Source organism: Pelodiscus sinensis, chromosome 5, assembly GCF_052426305.1.
Source record: "Pelodiscus sinensis isolate ZL-2025 chromosome 5, ASM5242630v1, whole genome shotgun sequence".
NCBI classification, from domain to species: domain Eukaryota; kingdom Metazoa; phylum Chordata; order Testudines; family Trionychidae; genus Pelodiscus; species Pelodiscus sinensis.
Genome location: NC_143056.1, coordinates 135042887 through 135062864, shown reverse-complemented (window position 1 = coordinate 135062864; position 19978 = coordinate 135042887). Strand labels below are relative to the sequence as shown.

Sequence of the window (19978 nt, the reverse complement as noted above, 5' to 3'; positions counted from 1 at the left end):
GGGGATACAGAGGGGTATAGAGATGGGAAGGGGATACGGAGGGGTTCAGGGATGGGGAGGGGATACAGAGATGGGGAGGGGATACAGAGGGGTTCAGGGATGGGGAGGGGATACAGAGATGGGGAGGGGATACGGAGGGGTTCAGGGATGGGGAGGGAATACAGAGATGGGGAGGGGATACAGAGATGGGGAGGGGATACGCAGGGGTTCAGGGATGGGGAGGGGATACAGAGATGGGGAGGGGATACAGAGGGGTTCAGGGATGGGAAGGGGATACAGAGATGGGGAGGGGATACAGAGGGGTATAGAAATGGGAAGGGGATACGGAGGGGTTCAGGGATGGGGAGGGGATACAGAGATGGGGGAGGGGATACAGAGGGGTTCAGGGATGGGGAGGGGATACAGAGATGGGGAGGGGATACGGAGGGGTTCAGGGATGGGGAGGGGATACAGAGATGGGGGAGGGGATACAGAGGGGTTCAGGGATGGGGAGGGGATACGGAGGGGTTCAGGGATGGGGAGGGGATACAGAGATGGGGAGGGGATACGGAGGGGTTCAGGGATGGGGAGGGGATACAGAGATGGGGAGGGGATACAGAGATGGGGAGGGGATACAGAGGGGTTCAGGGATGGGAAGGGGATACAGAGATGGGGAGGGGATACAGAGGGGTATAGAAATGGGAAGGGGATACGGAGGGGTTCAGGGATGGGGAGGGGATACAGAGATGGGGGAGGGGATACAGAGGGGTTCAGGGATGGGGAGGGGATACAGAGATGGGGAGGGGATACGGAGGGGTTCAGGGATGGGGAGGGGATACAGAGATGGGGAGGGGATACAGAGATGGGGAGGGGATACAGAGGGGTATAGAGATGGGAAGGGATACGCAGGGGTTCAGGGATGGGGAGGGGATACAGGGATGGGGGAGGGGATACAGAGGGGTACAAGGATGGGGGAGGGGTGTGAAGCCCCCCCGATGCGGGGGGACTGGAGCTGGATGACGCTGTCGGGACGGGACGGGTCGGGCTGGGGGTGCTGACCCACGTCTGGCCCCAGGACAGAGCCTGTCTCTCGAAGCTGCTCCTTTTCTCCCCCCCCCCCCCCCGCCGGCTCCCATCGATCGCTCCTCTAATGCAGCTGCTTCCCGGACACAGGTGGCGGGAGGGGCCCCGGGGACCCCGGTAATGGATCGAGGGATGGGCCGGGAGGCGCTGGCGGATGGCAGGACTGGGGAGTGAGGCAGTTCAGGGGCTGGTGACTAGGTGGGGGACTGGGGTCACGTCGGGGGCCCGAGCCACTGCTTTGGGGGGCTGGGAGCAGAGCTCTGGGGGGCTGGGGGTGTGGACTGAGGCAGGGAGCCGGGAGGGGAGGGGAAAGGGAGGAGACAGGGCTGGAGAGGGGGGAAGGGGGCAGGGCTGGTGGAGGTGTGGAAGGGGGAGGGGGCAGGACTGGCAGAGTGGGGAAGGGGAAGGGCTGGAGGAGGGGAAGAGGGAGGGGTGGGGCAGGGCTGGTGGAGGAGACGAGGGGGCAGGGCCAGAGGAGGGGGTAGGGATAGGGGGCAGGACTGGGGGAGGGGGCAGGGCCGGGGGAGGTGTGGCAGGTGGAGGGGGCAGGGCTGGAGGAGGAGGGGGCAGGTAGAGGGGGCAGGGCTGGAGGGGAAGGGAGAGGGGCAGGGCAGGAGGAGGGGGCAGGCAGAGGGGACGGGGCTGGAGGGGGAGGGAGGTAGGCCGGGCCGGGGGGCGGGGCAGGAGGAGGCGTGGCAGGCGGAGGGGGCCGGGCAGGCGGAGGGGGCGGGGCCCGGGCCGGGGGGCAGGGCAGGAGGAGGGGGACGGGCAGGAGAAGGGGGCGGGGCCAGCGGAGGTGTGGCAGGTAGAAGGGGCAGGGCCGGAGGGCTGGAGGGGGAGGTGTGGCAGGTGGAGGGGCCAGGGCTGGGGGGCGGGGCCGGCGGAGGGGGCGTGGCAAGCGCAGGGGGCGGGGCCGGCGGAGGTGTAGCAGGTAGAAGGGGCAGGGCTGGAGGGGGAGGGGCGGAGGGGGCGGGGGGGGGCCGGGGCCGGCGGAGGTGTAGCAGGTAGAAGGGGCAGGGCTGGAGGGGGAGGTGTGGCAGGTGGAGGGGGAGGGGCCGGGGGCGGGGCCCGGCAGGGAGGGGCAGGGCTGGAGGGGGAGGTGTGGCAGATGGAGGGGGAGGGGCCGGGGGCGTGGCCGGAGGGGCGGGGCCGGCGGAGGTGCTGCAGAAGTGGCTCACCTGTGCCGGCCCCTTCGGGCGGGGTGGGAAGGAATCAGGAAATAAACAGGAGCCCAAACCTGGGCACCTGCTGCTCGGATCCGGAGGGGACAAGAGCCCGGGAGCCCTGATCCCTCCAGGCTAAGCCCCCCAGCTCCCTCCCTTGTCCGGGCCCCCCCTGCCCATGGCTGCCCCCTCGGCCCCCGCGCTGCCCCCTGAGGAGGAGGCCCGGGGCCCCCCCTCGCTGCCGACCCCCCCCGCCCTGGGGGAGGAGTTCTACCCCTTTGCCCCAGAGCGGCGGGGGGCCGGGGGGGACCCCGACACGGACGACCTGGGGGTGCTGCTGCAGCGCAAGGAGCAGGACCTGCTGCTGGCCGCCGAGCTGGGCAAGATGCTGCTGGAGCAGAACGAGGAGCTGCGGGGACGGTGCCAGGCGCTGGCGAGGGAGCAGGCCCAGGCCTTGGAGGTGAGAGCTGGCCCCAGGCCCTGCCCCCCCGCCTGGCGCTGCCCCCCGGGGCTGGATGGGGACGGCACTCCCTAGGGGGTCCCCTGCCCCCGCCTGGCGCTGACCCCTGGGGCTGGATGGGGCCGGCACTCCCTAGGGGCCCCACGCCCTGCCCCCGCCTGGTGCTGCCCCCCGGGGCTGGATGGGGCCGGCACTCCCTAGGGGCCCCATGCCCTGTCCCCGCCTGGTGCCGACCCCCGGGGCTGGGTGGGGCCGGCACTCCCTAGGGGCCCCACGCCCTGCCCCCGCCTGGCGCTGCCCCCCGGGGGCTGGATGGGGCCGGCACTCCCTAGGGGCCCCATGCCCTGCCCCCGCCTGGTGCCGACCCCCGGGGCTGGGTGGGGCCGGCACTCCCTAGGGGCCCCACGCCCTGCCCCCGCCTGGCGCTGCCCCCGGGGGCTGGATGGGGCCGGCACTCCCTAGGGGGTCCCCTGCCCCCGCCTGGCGCTGCCCCCTGGGGCTGGATGGGGCCGGCACTCCCTAGGGGCCCCACGCCCTGCCCCCGCCTGGCGCTGACCCCTGGGGCTGGGTGGGGCCGGCACTCCCTAGGGGGTCCCCTGCCCCCGCCTGGCGCTGACCCCTGGGGCTGGGTGGGGCCGGCACTCCCTAGGGGCCCCATGCCCCCGCCTGGCGCTGACCCCTGGGGCTGGGTGGGGACGGCACTCCCTAGGGGCCCCACGCCCTGCCCCCGCCTGGCGCTGACCCCGGGGGCTGGATGGGGCCGGCACTCCCTAGGGGCCCCATGCCCTGCCCCCGCCTGGCGCTGCCCCCTGGGGCTGGATGGGGCCGGCACTCCCTAGGGGCCCCATGCCCTGCCCCCGCCTGGCGCTGCCCCCTGGGGCTGGATGGGGCCGGCACTCCCTAGGGGGTCCCCTGCCCCCGCCTGGCGCTGACCCCGGGGGCTGGATGGGGCCGGCACTCCCTAGGGGGTCCCCTGCCCCCGCCTGGCGCTGACCCCCGGGGCTGGATGGGGCCGGCACTCCCTAGGGGGTCCCCTGCCCCCGCCTGGCGCTGACCCCCGGGGCTGGATGGGGACGGCACTCCCTAGGGGGTCCCCTGCCCCCGCCTGGCGCTGACCCCCGGGGCTGGATGGGGCCAGCACTCGGCCCTGCCCCCCAGCTCGGCGGCGCCCCCCTCCAGGGCTAAACAGGGTTGCTGCTCCTACAGGGGAACAGCCCAACCCGCCTTTCCCGGCCTGTCTCTCCCTGTACAACAACCCTAATTACCGCCCTGTGTCACCCCACAGCGACACGCACCCCTCCCTGCCAGAGCCCAGGGGTCCTGCCTCCCAGCCCCCACCCCACTCCTAGCCCCAGCCTCCTGCTCTAACCCACCAGGGACCCAGGCGCCTGGACTCCCAGCCCCACTGGCTCCCAGCTCCCCCCTCCCTGTCGCCATGGGCTGGCTGGTCCGTGGGGCGCGGGGCTTTCTGCCGCCCCATGACTCACCCTCTCGCCCTGCTTCTCTCTGCCCGCGCTCCCCGCCTCGTCCCTGGCTCCGCAATTACCCCTCCCTGCCGCGCCGGCGCCCAGTCCGACTGGTCCAGCTGGTGGCACCACCTGGGCGCAGCCGGTCCCACGGCCTGGGCCGACCCACAGCAGCTGCCCCACTCTGGGTGCAGGGCAGGGGCTGGCTGGCTTGGGGGCTGGCCCCGGGTGGGGCTGGGCAGCTCAAGGGGCAGGGAAGGGACATGAGGCTGGGGGGACAGGGAACGGGGTGCTGTGCAGTTGGGGGGCTGCCCAGCTGGTCTCACCCCCCTCCCCCCCCGCAGAGGCTGGAGCAGGAGAAGCACGAGCTGCGGCGGCGGCTGGAGGCCGGGGAGGCCGAGTGGGAGATGCGGGCGGCGGAGCTGGAGGGCGACTTGGTGGCACTGCGAGCCCAGCTGGGCCACCAGCGCCTGGAGCAGCAGGACACCAGCCGGGAGAGCTCCCAGGCCCTGCTGCAGCTGTCGGAGCAGAACCAGCGCCTGGCCGAGCAGCTGAGCCAGGTCAGCCGGGACACTGGGCTCCGCCGAGGGGGGGTGGGAGCCAGGACTCCTGGGTTCTATCCTGGGCTCTGGCAGGGGAGTGGGGTCTAGTGGTTAGAGCGGGGGGGCTGGGAGCCAGGACTCCTGGGTTCTAGCCTGGGCTCTGGCAGGGGAGTGGGGTCTAGTGGTTAGAGCGGGGGGGCTGGGAGCCAGGACTCCTGGGTTCTAGCCTGGGCTCTGGCAGGGGAGTGGGGTCTAGTGGTTAGAGCAGGGAGCTGGGAGCCAGGACTCCTGGGTTCTCTGGGGGGGGGGTCACTGGGGGACATGCCCTCCTTAGCCCATGATCCTATGGGGCTGAAATCCCTTAAGTGGCTCAGGAACCAAAGTTCGATTGCCGGGAGGGGTGTGAATTTCCTGAGTGGGGAATTTAAAGGGCCAGAGCTGGGTCCCAGGGAGCCCCCCCCCCCCCGCCCCAATCCGTCCAAGCTAGATGTGCAACCAGGCTCCCACTGCTGCGTCCGAGCCCCCCCCCAGGGCCCAGCTCACTCCATCCATCTGTCTGCCCCCCCCCCCCCAGGCCTCCCAGCTGGAGCAGCGGCTGCAGGACGAGCTGATGGCCTTGCGGGGGGAGAACCGCACGCTGGGTATGAGCAGCGCCGAGCACGCGGCCCGGAACCAGAGCCTGCAGGCCGAGGTGAGAGATGCGCCCTCCCGTCCTGGGGGTGCCGGCTCTGGGCTGGCCCCAGAACAGGGCCTGGCTGGCTTGCGGGGGGGGGGGCCCTGGGGCATTTGCCCGGTTCTGACCCGTCACTTGCCCCAGAACCTGATGCTGCAGGAGCGGAAGCAGGAGCTGGAGCGCCAGACCCGGCAGCTGCGGGAGGAGAACGACACCGTCCAGGGGCTGGGGGAGACGCTGCATGAAAACCTGCTGCTGCTGCGCCGGGAGCTGCATGAGAAGGAGCTGCAGGTGCGGCCGGGCGTTGCCGGGGGCTCCGGGGGGGGGTGGTGGTGTCTATATTAACCCTCCCTTCCCCTCGGCCACTCCAGGCCCAGCAGCTCCAGGCTGAGGCAGAGGAGCTCCGAGTCGCCAACCGGCGGCTCCAGCGCCGGGTGAGAGAAATGACGGACGAGATCCGTCTCCACGCCTCCGACGCCTCGGCCACCTCCCTGCAGTCGGAGATGGAGCAGAGCACCGAGGGGAGCCCAGAGCAGAATGGAGGGGCTGCCAAGGTGAGCGGAGGGGCAGTAGGGCTTTTGGGGATCCCTGACATCCTTAAATAGGCTGGGCTGGGCCAGGACTGCTCCCCTCTGTTAACCCAGCATGAGCCCTGTGTTGGGAGACCTAGAACCCTCCCTCGGTGAGCCTGGCCATTACCCAGAATCCCAGCCTGTGCTAAGGAATCCAGAGAAAACCCAATGTTGGGAAACCAAGACCGCCTCTTTAGGGGTGGGGTGCAGGAGTCACCCAGAACCCAGTGTGGCTGTTGAGGAACCTAGAAGCTCTCTTTGAGTGACACAGAAAGTACCTAGAACCCCAAGTGGTGACAGACACAGGGCCCTCCCTCCTTGCGGCCATTGAAATTAGCCAGGATTCGCCCATTGTTGGTTAATCTAGAACCCTCCCTCTTTGTAGCCATGGAAATTAGCCAGCATTCGCCCATTGTTGGTTAATCTAGAACCCTCCCTCTTTGGAACCATGGACATTAGCCAAGATTCATCTGTTGTTGGGTTGTGACGGCGTGTTCAGGGGGTCCCCGACCCTGCACCCCCCTCCGCAGCCAGATGTGACTTTCAGCTGGCCAGCAGAGTAGAAGGTTTTATTGGTTCTCAGGGACACAGCGCAGCAGAGGATCGGTGTTAGCGCAGGTACCCAGAGCAGGCGGCCTTATTCCTCTCAAGGGAAGGGGCACCCAGGCCCTTGACTCCCCCTTTCCTGCTCTCAGTGGCATCTCTCATCCTAGCCCCCGAGACTGACTCAACTCCCAGGACTAGTTTCCAGCCTGGTGACAGTCCCCACCTATATCCTTTGTCTTTCTCTCTGGGAACAGAATCGTTATCTTCTAAGTCTGGCCCCTCAGGTGTCTAGGCCCAATACACATCTGGTCTGAGTCATCAGGAATCACACAACACAATACAGACTCACAACAGTAGACAGCACCCCCACTATGTCACATGGGTAACCTAGAACCTCCCTCTTTGGAGCCATGGAAATTAGCCAAGATTCACCTGTCGTTGGGTAACCTAGAACCCTCTCCTTTGAGTTCTTGCTCCTCACTGCAGCCTGCACCCCAAGCCCCTCATCCCAGGCCCTGTCCCAGAGCTCACATCCCCCTCTACCCAGCTCTGAGCCCCCTCCTGCAACCTGGACTGATCAGCCCCAGCCCTGCCACACCCCCTCTCCATATGGGTGCACATCAAATGTACCCTGCACATCCTGGGAACAATGTGAGGGAACACTGGCCCATGCCCCACCCCAGAGGCGGCCACTTTTCTGTGCCAAAGCTGATGTTGCTGTGGGTTAGCCCCTGGCCAGGACCGTGTCTGAGGCTGCCCCGGGGGGCCCGAAGACCCCAGCCCGGGGCTCAGAAGAGGAGGCAGAATATGCTAAACGGGTCTTGGCTCTGACCCACCTGGAGCAAGACTTGCTGAGACAGAAAGAAGTTGAGATACAAAAACTCCATGACCAGGTGAATGTATGGGGGGGGGGGGTCTCCCCACAGGGCCATAAGGGGGAGTCAGGTGGGCATGCAGGAATGTCCCCAGCAGGGGACACTCTCTCTGGGGTGGGGGGTCTCTAAGAGGGAAGTAGGTGAGGGTGCAGGGTGTCCCCAGAAGGGGGAGCTCTCCCTGGAGTGGGGGTGCAGGGTGTCCCCAGTAGGGGGTGCTCTGACAGGGTGATCCCTAAGGGGGAGCCGGGTGGGGGTGCAGGGTGTCCCAGCAGGGGGCGCTCTGACAGGGGGCTCTAAGGGGGAGCCGGGTGGGGGTGCAGGGTGTCCCAGCAGGGGGCGCTCTGACGGGGGGCTCTAAGGGGGAGCCGGGTGGGGATGCAGGGTGTCCCAGCAGGGGGCGCTCTGACGGGGGGCCCTAAGGGGGAGCCGGGTGGGGGTGCAGGGTGTCCCAGCAGGGGGCGCTCTCCCTGCCTCACCCCCCTCTCTGTGCCCCCAGCTGACACTGCAGCACGTGGAGCTGAGCGGCCTGCGGGGGGAGCTGGCGAGCCAGCGCCGTCTCTTCCAGGAGAGCGACCGGGACGAGGCCCTCAGGCTGGCTGTGGCCGACCGGGACGAGGCCCTAGTGAAGTGAGACCCGCGTGGCCCGGAGCCGAATCCCTGGCGCCCCGACCGGGCAAGGCCCTAGGTCTCTTCCCCACCCCACAGCTGGCCGGAGTGGGGCTGGCGCCCCCTGGAGGGCACCGGCGCCATCCCCTGCCCACAGAGCCACCAACTGTTGGGGAAGAGAGACCCCTTGTGTTCAAACGTGGGAACTGCCCCCACAGTGACCCTGGCCAGGGAGATGAGGCTGGGGGGAGCTATCTTGGGGGGGGGGGGGGGGGAAGAGAGTGGGGAAGACCAGGCTGGGGGGCTGGCTGGGGGAGGGAGCAGGGGCTGGGGGGCTGTTGGGGGAGGCGAGCGGGACAGGCAGGGCTGGGTGCTGTCTCTGACCCTTCCCCCCCCCCCCCCCCCCCCCTGCCCAGGAAGGGCCAGATGGAGCTGGAGCTGGCTCAAGTCTCTCTGGAGCGGGACTCCATGAGCCAACAGCTGCTCTCCGCCATCCGCCAGAAGATGGCGCTGTCCCAGGAGCTGGAGGGCTGGCAGGTGGGTAACGAGGGGGCAGGAATGTTCCCTCCAGGACTCCTGAGTCCCTTTCTGAGCTGGTGGTGGCCCTTGGACAGTGACCCGGACTCCTGGGTCCCGTCCCTAGTGGGTAGAGCCCCCGGGGCCGTGACCCGGACTCCTGGGTCCCGTCCCTAGTGGGTAGAGCCCCCGGGGCCGTGACCCGGACTCCTGGGTCCCGTCCCTAGTGGGTAGAGCCCCCGGGGCCGTGACCGGACTCCTGGGTCCCCCCCGGCCTGTGGCAATGTTCACCTCTGCCCCCCTTTCTCCCCCCAGGATGACATGGATTTCATTATCAAGCAGCAGCTGAAGCTCCAGCGGCAGCGGGAAGAGAACCCGGCGTTTTCCCCAGCTCCCTCCAGGCCCCCGGCGCAGGCCAAGTCCTCGCCTTTCTTTAGACGGGGGACCAGCGCGCCCAATGGTACCAGCTTCCTGTCGTTCTTCAGGAAAAGCTGAGATGCCGGAGGCTGGTTGTGGAGGCTCTAGGGGGTGGGAGGCGGAGGGGTCAGGGTGGAGTGATCGGTCACAAGACGCCAGCACCACACAAAGGAAGCTGAACTGGCCGGTTACGGAGGAGTCTTTGGGTAACGAGCTGCCACCCGGATGTGCTAGGCCACTCGCTGGGCTGTTCTAGACCAGTGGTTCTTAACTGCAGCCTGCACCCCTTTGGGTCTCGAAATCAGGGAGGTTAGGTCCATAAAAGGCTATTAGCCAGGGGATAGAAATGGTGTCACTGGCCTCTGTCTGTCAGAGGCTGGAGAGGGATGGCAGGAGACAAATCGCTTGATCATTGTCTTTGGTCCACCCTCTCTGGGGCACCTGGTGCTGGCCACTGTCGGCAGACAGGCTACTGGGCTAGATGGACCTTTGGTCTGACCCAGTCCGGCCGTTCTTAAAATATTAAATATCGTTGAAGTAGGTCAGTTTTAAACCTAACAGATACCTTAAAAATCTGGTGCGTCTTGCACCCCCAGAAAGGGCATCTTGCACCCCCTAGGGGTGCGTGCACCCCAGGTTAAGAACCACTGGCCTAGACCATTCACTGGATGTTCTAGGTCCCTCAACTGGAAGATCTGTAGCTATTGCAGGCTTCCTAAACCTTCCCCTCTTGTTTGCCCAAGCTGATGTAGGCGGCCGCCAGGGCCGTTCTAGGCATTCAGCCTCCTATGTTGAATGCTGCATGAGGACCAAGCAAAGGTTTGGCATTTGGCTGATCTAAATTGTCCAGTTCTATCTGACTGGGTAATCTGTGGTAGCTGCCCACAGGTGCTAGGTTCTCCTACTGCAGCGCCTGTGGCTAACCCAATTGACTGGATGAGGGTTCTAGACCACTAAGTGATCTGTCCTGGCCACTTTATACATCCGGACATGCTGTAGCGACCAACCCAGAGCTCTACTACCTTGCTGCATGATCTAGGTTGGATAGTTTGCCCCAGCTGGGTGTGGACTGAGCTGGGGTTCTAGGTTACCCTACGGGGTGTTGTATCATGCAAGCAAGGTAGTAACAAACTTCAACTGGCCTTTATTTAACAAAGGTGAAAGCTCTTAACAGCCAGGCCCTAAGCCACAAAATGTTCCTGCGGCTGCGTGGGAGCCGGGGAGAGTTCTTGCTTTGGCCAATGACGGACCAGGATCCACAGACCCACTCTGTGGTGCTCGCGGTCCCAGGACCCCTTCAGGTGGGCATGTTGCTGGCAAAGCTTCTGGCCCATCTGGGCTTCCCAGCCAGTTTGGTGTCAGCCCGTTCTAGACCAATCCGCTCTTCGCACCCTTGCCAGGCGAGCACTAGGTGCCAAGATGCCCTGCCCGGCTGGGAACTCAGGGCTGACTCATTGCAGAGCAAGGCCTTTCTACCAGCACCTGCTCCAGCGCTGGTGGGGGGGTTCTAGGTGCCTCAACACAAGTCCCACAAGGCAGCTGGCCAGGACATTGGCGATGAGAGGCCCTGGAGGACCCGGAGCCAGCACCTTCCATGCGACTAGCACTTTAATAAACACTGATTAGCCCCCTCAGCCCTGCACACTGGGCTCACCCCACTATCCCCACTTCACGGGGGGAAACTGAGGCACAGTGACTGGCCCAAAGTCACACAGAGGCAGAGAAGGGAAACCAGGAGTCTGGATGCCTTGCCCCCCTCTAATCCACTAGCCCCCCCTTCCCTTCCCCTCTGTGAAGCACCCTCTGTGCCAGGGCACGGGTATTTCCAAGGCAGAAAGCAGAATTTCCGCAGTTTCGGGTTTGCAGCAGCAGCTGGAGACAGACAATTTCCCTGCCCTGGGCCGGGCCCCGGGACCAGCTGTGATTAGCCATGACGCAGGCTGCCAGGCGCAAGAGGGCGCGCGCTCGCCGGGGACCCGGGACTTGGTAGTCTGTTGCCAGGTGCAATGTCATGTGTACAGAGCAAGTACAGAGAGATGGCTGCTCCTCGCTGTGTGTGCGCTTCATTTCTGCAAGGGGCCCGCACCCCGGGGTCACCCCACCCTGGGAAGGAAGTAGGGAGTAGTGGGGGGGAGGGCTGGGAGCCAGGACTCCTGGGTTGTCTCAAGGGGAGGAGAGTGGGGGCTAGTGGTGAGAGCCAGGACTCCCAGGTTGTCTCGGGGGGAGGGGAGTGGGGGTTAGTGGTGAGAGCCAGGACTCCCGGGTTGTCTCGGAGGGGGGGGGGAGGGGAGCGGGGGCTAGTGGTTAGAGCCAGGACCCCCGGGTTGTCTCCCGGCTCTGGGAGGGGATTGGGGGCTAGTGGTTAGAGCCAGGACCCCTGGGTTGTCTCGGGGGGGGGGGGGGAGGGGAGTGGAGGCTAGTGGTGAGAGCCAGGACTCCCGGGTTGTCTCCCGGCTCTGGGAGGGGATTGGGGGCTAGTGGTGAGAGCCAGGACTCCCGGGTTGTCTCGGGGGGAGGGGAGGGGAGTGGGGGCTAGTGGTGAGAGCCAGGACTCCCGGGTTGTCTCGGGGGGAGGGGAGGGGAGTGGGGGCTAGTGGTGAGAGCCAGGACTCCCGGGTTGTCTCGGGGGGAGGGGAGGGGAGTGGGGGCTAGTGGTGAGAGCCAGGACTCCCGGGTTGTCTCGGGGGAGGGGCTGGCTGGCTGCCCCGGGGGCGGGGGACAATGGGGAGCTTGTGGCGGTGCGGGGGGGCGGGGCGAGGGAGGAGGCTGGAATGTCCCTCCCGGCGGAGGAACGCGGCCCCGACAGACAGACGGACACGAGCCTGGGCCCCTCCCTCCCGGGAACTGCCGCGGGGGGTGCAGGTCGGGGGGGTCCCTGGCCCCGCCCCCGCGAGGCCCCGCCCCGCCCCAGCTGGCCCGGGAGGCCGCAGGAAGGGAGGGTTCCCGGTCAGCTGATCCCGGCTCTGCCCAGCGGCCGCCGCTGCCTCGGGCCGCTCCCCCCATGAGCCTGTAGGGCCGCCCCACAGCCAGGGCCGGGCATGGCCGGCAAAGGATACGACCATCTCTTCAAGCTGCTGCTCATCGGGGACTCGGGTAGGGCCGGGCCCCCGCCCCCCGCCGGGTCCTCCTTCCCCCCGGCCCCCCCACCGGGTCCTCCTTCCCCCCGGCCCCCTCCCCGCCCCCCCGCCGGGTCCCTCCCCCGGCCCCCCCACCGGATCCTCCTTCCCCCCGGCGCCCTCCCCGCCCCCCCTCCGGGTCCTCCTTCCCCCCGGCCCCCCCACCGGATCCTCCTTCCACCTCCCCCTCGCCCCCCGCCGGATCCTCCTTCCCCCCGGCCCCCTCCCCGCCCCCCCGCCGGGTCCTCCTTCCCCCCGGCCCCCTCCCCGCCCCCCCGCCGGGTCCTCCTTCCCCCCGGCCCCCCCCACCGGATCCTCCTTCCACCTCCCCCTCGCCCCCCGCCGGATCCTCCTTCCCCCCGGCCCCCTCCCCGCCCCCCCGCCGGGTCCCTCCCCCCGGTCCCCCCACCGGATCCTCCTTCCCCCGGGCCCCCCATCCTCCTCCTCCTCCCCGCCCCCCGCCGGATCCTCCTTCCACCTCCCCCTCGCCCCCCACCGGATCCTCCTCCCCCCCAGCCCCCTCCTCGCCCCCCACCGGATCCTCCTTCCCCCCGGGACCCCCATCCTCCTCCTCCCCGCCCCCCGTCGGGTCCCTCTCCCGCCGGGCCCCTCCTCCTCCTCCCCGCCGGGCCCCCCATCCTCCTCCGGATCCTCCTTCCCCCCCGATCCCCGGCCCCCTGTCTTCCTCCCCGCTCCCCCCATCCTCCTTCTCCCCCCCCCGGCCCCACACCTCCCCGCCCCCCACCGGATCCTCCTCCCCCCCCGATCCCCGGCCCCCCATCCTCCTCCCCGGCCCCGCCGGATCCTCCTTCCACCGGTCCCCCTCCTCCCCGCTCCCTCCATCCTCCTTCTCCCCTCCCCGGCCCCACACCTCCCCGCTCCCCACCGGATCCTCCTCCCCCCGGCCTCCTACCTCTCCGCCCCCCCCGGATTCTCCTTCCCCCGCGCCCCCATTACTCCTCTCCCGGGACCCCCTGGAGCGGCCCCCCCCCGTCCGCCTTCTCGCGGTCCCCTCCCCGGCGTGTCCCCCCCAAGCCCCCTCTCTTCTCTGCGCCCCTCATCTCCTCCCCGGGTCTCCCCTGCAGCAGATCCCCCGCCGTGACCCTGCCGCCCCCTTCCCCTGTGCCCGCGGACCCAACCTGCTCCCCGGCTGTTCCTGAGGGTCCCCCCGGGTCCCCTTCGGGCCCCCAGCGTGTGGCCTTCGCTCCTTTCGGCCTCTCGAGCCCCCTTCAGGCCTCTGCTTCCTGCCTCTGCCCCCCCCCCCCCCCGCTGCCCCTTTGCCCTTAGTTCTCCGGTCCCTGTGCGCCCCCCTTGGCGTCCCTTCCCCCCACCCTCCTGCCTCCCCCCTCCCTGCAGCCTCCTCCTCCTCCTGCCCAGTTCCCTCGCCCAGCCTTGCCTGTGGCCTAGTGGTTAGAGTCGGGGCTCTGGGAGCCAGGACTGGCTTCTCCAGATGCTGAGGGGGCTTCTCCAGATGTGTGTGTGGGGGGGGGGCCTGGGGGTTGGAGCAGCAGGAGTAGGAGCCCGGACACCTGGCTTCCCCCTCACCCCTGCGCTATGAACTTGGATAATTCCCTGCTTGTCTGTGCCTCAGTTTCCCCATGAGTGCAATGGGGCAAACAGACCCCCTCCCCTTTTCATCTCTCCTCCCTCCCTGCCCTCTGGGCTTTGCCCTGGAGTCCTGCGATTCCCAGGTCTCAGCAGGTCCCATTCCCTGCCCTGGGGGTGAGGTTTGTAGCAGAGCGGAGCTGGCTGGGTAGCCCCGTCCCGGCTCTCCCTGCCCTGCAGGCCTGGGCCCCGTCCCGTCCCGGCTCTCCCCGCCCTGCAGGCCTGGGCCCCGTCCCTGCTCTCTCTGCCCCGCAGGCCTGGGGCCCGTCCCGTCCCGGCTCTCCCCGCCCCGCAGGCCTGGGCCCCGTCCCGTCCCGGCTCTCCCCGCCCCGCAGGCCTGGGCCCTGTCCCGTCCCGGCTCTCCCCGCCCTGCAGGCCTGGTGCGGCGGGGGCGGGAAGGGAGTCCCAGCTGTTCCCTTCAGTCCAGTGCGGGTGGCAGAGGGACCCAAAGCCCCGGGTTCTCTCCCTGGCTGGAGAGGGGCAAGGGGGACTAATGGTTAGAGCGGGAAGGGGGACTAATGGTTAGAGCGGGAAGGGGGTCTAATGGTTAGAGCGGGAAGGGGGACTAATGGTTAGAGCGGGAAGGGGGTGTGCCTAGGAGCCAGCGCTCCTGGGTGCTGTCGGGGCCAAGGTGACGCTCCCTGTGTAAACAGCCCGGGCGGCTCTGGGAGGGAGCGGTTGGTGTCTGTTTGCATTGTGGGTGCGGCAGGTCGCTCTGGGACCGGGTGGGGGGGCCTGGCTGCTCCCCCCAATCATCCCTTTCTCCCCCCAGGGGTGGGGAAGAGCAGCCTCCTCCTGCGGTTTGCAGATAACACCTTCTCTGGTAAGTACTCCCCCCACCCCGGGCTGCCCCCAGCCTCCTTCCCCCGGGAGTGCAGGGCGGGGGCATCTCGCCACTGCCCCCTGGGCCCCCCAAGGCCTCTCCCAGTCTCCTGCCTTTCCCCACGTCACCCCAGACTCCAAATCCTCCGTCTGCCCCCATGGGCGTGGGGGGGGGGTCTTTCCTCCCTCTGGGTGCTGAGGGGTGCCCGGGGGTTCACATCTGGGCTGGACTCCTGGCTCTGAGCCCCCCGTCTGGGATGGAGCCTACTGGGGGGGGCTGTGAATGTCCTCGGGCCCCCCCCCCCGTGGCTGGTGCATCATTCACCTTCCCCCCATTCCCCTTCCTCCTGTACTGCCTGCCCCCCCCACCTCGGTTTGCCTTTCCCTTGCCCCGGTTCTTTCTGGCCCCCCCCCATGCCTCCTTCCCGCCCCCAGGCAGCTACATCACCACCATCGGCGTCGACTTCAAAATCCGCACCCTGGTGATCAATGGCGAGAGGGTCAAGCTGCAGATCTGGGACACGGCGGGGCAGGAGCGATTCCGTACCATCACCTCCACGTGAGCCCGGCAGGGCAGTGGGGCCTAGTGGTTAGAGCAGGGGGCTGGGAGCAGGATGCCTGGGTTCTCTCCCGGCCCTGGCAGGGCAGTGGGGGCCTAGTGGTTAGAGCAGGGGGCTGGGAGCCAGGTCGCCTGGGTTTTCTCTTGGTCCTGGCAGGGCAGTGGGGGCCTAGTGGTTAGAGCGGGGGGGCTGAGGCCAGGCTGCCAGGGTTCTCTCCCAGCTGTGGGAGGGCCGTGGGGTTTGCAGAGGACCTGCACACCAGGGTCCCATTGCTTGTCTCCCCTCCCCCGGGCAGGTACTATCGCAACACCCATGGCGTCATCATCGTCTACGACGTGACAAACCCCGAATCCTTCGTCAACGTCAAGCGCTGGCTGCACGAGATCGGGCAGAACTGCGACAGCGTCTGCAAGGTGCTGGGTGAGTCGGGGTCCCTGCCCCCGGCCTGCCCTCCCCTGGGGAGCCCCCCCGGCCAGCCTTCGGCCCCCCCGGCCTGCCCTCCCCTGGGGAGCCCCCCCGGCCTGCCCTCCCCTGGGGAGCCCCCCCGGCCAGCCTTCGGCCCCCCCGGCCTGCCCTCCCCTGGGGAGCCCCCCAGCCTGCCCTCCCCTGGGGAGCCCCCCCGGCCAGCCTTCGGCCCCCCCGGCCAGCCTTCGGCCCCGTCCTCCTCCCTTGCGGCCCAGACCCGCCTGACCCCGCCCTTCCCCGCAGTGGGGAACAAGTGCGAGGACTCGGCCCGCAGGCAGGTGGAGGCGGCCGACGCCCGGCGCTTCAGCGAGCAGATGGGAGTGCGGCTCTTCGAGACCAGCGCCAAGGAGAACCTCAACGTCGAGGAGGTACCGGCACGGCGGGGGAGCGGCAGCGCTGGGTGGGGGGCACCATTACAGGGAAGTATACAGTGCCGGGCACAGGGGCCGGGGCACTGCTGGGGGAAGCTCGCAGCACTGTGGGGGAGTGCACGGTGCCGGGGGCACAGGGGGCTGGGGCACTGCTGGGGGAAGCTCGTAGCGCTGTGTGTGGGGGGGAGGTGCCAGGGGCACAGAGGCCGGGGCACTGCTAGAGGAAGCTCACAGCACTGTGGGGGAGTGCACGGTGCCAGGGGCACTGCTGGGGGAAGCTTGCAGCACTGTGGGGGAGTGCACGGTGCCGGGGGCACTGCTGGGGGAAGCTCACAGCACTGTGGGGGAGTGCACGGTGCTGGGGCACTGCTGGGGGAAGCTCGCAGCACTGTGGGGGAGTGCACGGTGCTGGGGGCACAGGGGCCGGGGCACTGCTGGGGGAAGCTCGCAGCACTGTGGGGGAGTGCACGGTGCCGGGGGCACTGCTGGGGGAAGCTCGCAGCACTGTGGGGGAGTGCATGGTGTCGGGGGCACAGGGGCCGGGGCACTGCTAGAGGAAGCTCGCAGCACTGTGGGGGAGTGCACGGTGCCGGGGGCACTGCTGGGGGAAGCTCGCAGCACTGTGTGTGGGGGGGCGCCGGGCCCGGGGGCTCTGTTGCGGAGAAGCTCACCGCCCCCCGCCCGGCCCCACAGATGTTCAACGCCGTGACGGCCATGGTGCTCCGTACCAAGCAGGAGAACCTGGCGCGGCTGCAGCAGCCCGAGGTGGTGAAGATCAACAAGGCCAAGAAGAAGCCGGCGGTGAAGAAATGCTGCTGAGGCCGGGCTGGACTGTGTGGGGGGGGCGCCCCCCCACCGGGAGCAGCGACGCCCCGCCCACCCTGGGGCAGGGCCGGACTGTGTGCACTGGGGCCCTGCCCCGCTCTCCTGGCTGCGGGAGGGGGGAGGGGGGAAGCGGAGGACAATGCTGGAAGGAAGGAACTGAGAGAGGGGGAGACTGTCCCACCCGTGGAGGGTCCGGCCCCCCCATGCCGCCCACCCCACCCCTCCACCCCACTGTGAAAGGGAAGAGGCCACTTCCTGCCCCCCAAACTCACAGGGGAGCACTGGGGGCCGCTGCATCCCATGTGGGGTGCCCGGCGGGAGACACTTCTGCCCCAGCTCCCCCATTGTTTGGGGGTGTCCCCCACCCAATGCTCCTCAATCTGCCCCGGGGACCCCACATTCTCCCCCCCACAATGCCCCTGTGCACTATGCAATCCACTCCCCCCTTGAGCACTGGAAACGGGACAACCAGGAAACAGGCTGGAGGGAGCCCCCCAAACTCCCTCCTTCCACCCCCCACTCTGGGACTGAGGGGGTGTAGCCCCCCCTTACTGGGCACAAAATGGGGTTTGCCCTTCTCAGAGAGCAGCCCCTCTGGGGCTCCCCTCCCCGCTCTGACACGGGCCCCACTAGGAAAGGGCAGGGGATTTGGGAACAAGTGGGGTGCAGCCCCTGCCCCCCACCCACAGGAAGGAGGGGAGCTGGGAAGTGGGGTCCCCCAGCACTAGACCGGATTCACCCCAATAACTGACAGTGCAATAAGCCTGCTGGTTTGCAAGGCCGCGCCCGGGGGCTGGCGACACTAACCCCGCCCAGCCACCGCCACGGAGACCCTCTAATTTCAATAAAGACAATTTCGGTATGAAACGGTGCCTGTCTGCACAGCCCGGACGCCTGGGTTCCCTCCCCAGCTTGGGGGAATGGGGACTAGGGGTTAGAGCAAAGGGGGTGCACGCCAGGACCCCTTACTGTGCCGACCCCTTGATGCCTCAGTTTCCCCCATCACTAGGTGGTGACTCTGGAGGGGAGGGGTCTGTGAAGCAGGAGCCCTACCCTCTCTATAACAGGACCCTGGTTAATCCGGATTGGCGCCATGTAAACGTAATGAATCCGCTTTGGGTCTGGCCAGCTAGGGAGCTGTGTGGAGTGAGGCCGAGCAAGGAAACCAGATTCCTCCTGAGGAGCGAGGCCACTGTGCTGAGGAAGCTCACGGCGCCAGGAAACGGGGGAGGGTAGTCGCTGGCAGGGGGCACTGAGGCAGGTCACAGCATGTGCAGGTGGGACAGTGTGCTGCCAGGGGGAAGGAGCCCAGGAGAGCCGGCCGGGTTTTAAAGAAGCCTTATTGAAGGCCCAGGAAGAAACCATCCCGACGCGCAGCAAGAGAGGCAGACGGCAGGAGACCGGACTGGCTCACCGGGGAAATCCTGGGTGAACTTAAACACAGAAGGAAACTGACAAGAAGTGGAAACTTGGCCAGATGAGGAGGGAGGAGGAGGAGTGGGAATCTATTGCTGGAGAATGCCGGGGGTTATCAGGAAAGCGAAAGCGCAGCTGGAATCGCAGCTGCCAAGGGATGTGGAGGGGAACAAGGAAGGTTTTACAGGCATGTTAGCGAGAAGGTGACCAGAGCGGGCGTGGGGCCCTTACTGGAGGAGGGTGGTAACCTAGTGACAGGAGGTGGGGAAAGCTGACGTACCTAATTCTGTCTTTGCCTCTGTCTTCACGGACAAGGTCGGCTCCCGGACTACTGCACTAGACAGCGCAGTAGGGGAAGGAGGGGGCAGCCCTCGGTGGGGAAAGAACAGGTTAGGGACTATTTAGAAAAGTTAGACGTACACAAATCCATGGGTCCGGACTTAGTGCACCCGAGGGGACTGAGGGAGTCGGCAAATGTCATTGAGGAGCCTTGGCCATTAGCTTTGGAAAGTCGTGGAGATCGGGAGAGATCCCGGATGACTGGAAAAAGGCAAATGCAGGGCCCATCTTAAACAAGGGGAGAAGGACGATCCAGGGAACTACAGACCGGTCAGTCTTACCTCAATCCCCGGAAAAATCCTGGAGGGATCCTCAAGGAATCCATTGTGAAGCACTTGGAAGAGGGGAAGTGATCAGGAATAGTCAGCATGGATTCACCAAGGGCAAGTCGTGCTTGACCAATCTGATTAGCTTCTGTGCTGAGGTAACTGGCTCTGTGGACGTGGGGAAGTCGGTGGATGTGATAGACCTTGACTGTAGCAAGGCTTTTGATCCGGTCTCCCACAATATTCTTGCCAGCAAGTGAAGGGAGTCTGGGTTGGATAAATGGACGGTCAGGGTGTGTCTAGGCTGCGGGGTTTTGTAGACAGTAGAGGACTTCCGTCGACAACTCTCCCTGCGTCTGCGCTACCGCCGCGTTGTGTGGACAATGGCGGCAGAGCGGGGCAGTTCTGGAGACGGCGGTAAAGCTCGTTTTACGAGAATAACGCCTCTGTCCACAGAGCTCTAGTGACAAACGGTAAGTGTGGACGCGGGGAAGAGTTTGTGGACAATGGCGGCAGAGCGGGGCAGTTCTGGCGACGGCGGTAAAGCTCGTTTTACGAGAATAACGCCTCTGTCCACAGAGATCTAGTGACAAACGGTAAGTGTGGACGCGGGGAAGAGTTTGTGGACAATAAAGGCCTCCAGGAGAAGCCGTGGTGGACGCTCCTGCCGCAGCTTTCACCTCTATTGTTCCTGCCTGTAGCCGTGTTTAAAAGGCACAGGCACCCAGGAGGAGCGTCCGGGCAGCAAGCCAGCCCCAGCCAGGACCCGGACTGCGCAGCTCTTCCCGGTAGGGCCACTCGGAGCCATGTCCCAGGGACAGGCCCCCCAAGACCCCCCCGGCCCTTCCAGGGACCCCAAGCGCCGGGCCCCCTCCTGGTCCGGGCCTGAGCTAAAAGCCCTCCTGGAGCTGTGGGCCGAGGAGGAGGCTCTTCAGGCCCCGCAGTCCAGCTGGAGGAACATCTCCACCAGACCGGCTGATGGCCTGGCAAGGAAAGCCCCCCCCCCCCCCCCGCACCGTAGCCCAGGTCAGAGCCCAGGCGAAGGAGCTGCGGCAGGGGTACGGCAGGGCCTGTGAGGGCAGCTCCCGCTCTGGGAGACGGCGGCCCGCTGTGCCTATTGCGAGGGCCTGGACGGGAGCCCGGGGGCAGGGGAACCCGACCTCCCCAGACGGTTGTGGAGTCTGGCTCGGAGACCCCTGTGCAGCAGCGGCCGCACCTCCAGGGCGAGTCCCCGGCAGACGACCAGCAGCTCCAAGAGGAGGAGGAGGAGGAGGACACGGCCAGGAGCCAGGCGC

At 67.2% G+C, this 19978-nt stretch overlaps 2 protein-coding genes across 3 annotated transcripts; both read left to right on the top strand.

Annotated features, from left to right (window-relative positions):
* Window positions 1-2187: 2187 nt before the first annotated feature.
* Window positions 2188-10944, top strand: BICDL2 (BICD family like cargo adaptor 2). The gene is made up of 9 exons (XM_089779061.1): window positions 2188-2685; window positions 4496-4711; window positions 5268-5384; window positions 5511-5657; window positions 5738-5920; window positions 7213-7377; window positions 7856-7986; window positions 8382-8502; window positions 8797-10944. Exons 1-9 carry the CDS (start codon window positions 2404-2406, stop codon window positions 8974-8976), a joined length of 1542 nt encoding a protein of 513 aa, XP_089635187.1. The 5' UTR covers window positions 2188-2403; the 3' UTR covers window positions 8977-10944.
* Window positions 10945-11707: 763 nt separating this feature from the next.
* LOC102446814 (ras-related protein Rab-35-like) lies at window positions 11708-17529 on the top strand. 2 transcript variants are annotated; one of them, XM_089779109.1, is made up of 6 exons: window positions 11708-11991; window positions 14392-14442; window positions 14877-15000; window positions 15297-15421; window positions 15710-15834; window positions 16531-17529. In XM_089779109.1, the coding sequence occupies exons 1-6, from the start codon at window positions 11937-11939 to the stop codon at window positions 16654-16656; spliced, it is 606 nt and encodes a 201-aa protein (XP_089635235.1). In that variant the 5' UTR covers window positions 11708-11936; the 3' UTR covers window positions 16657-17529. The 2 variants fall into 2 exon arrangements, with proteins under 2 accessions (XP_089635235.1, XP_075784896.2); XM_075928781.2 differs by lacking the exon at window positions 11708-11991 and adding an exon at window positions 13453-13736.
* Window positions 17530-19978: the final 2449 nt, after the last annotated feature.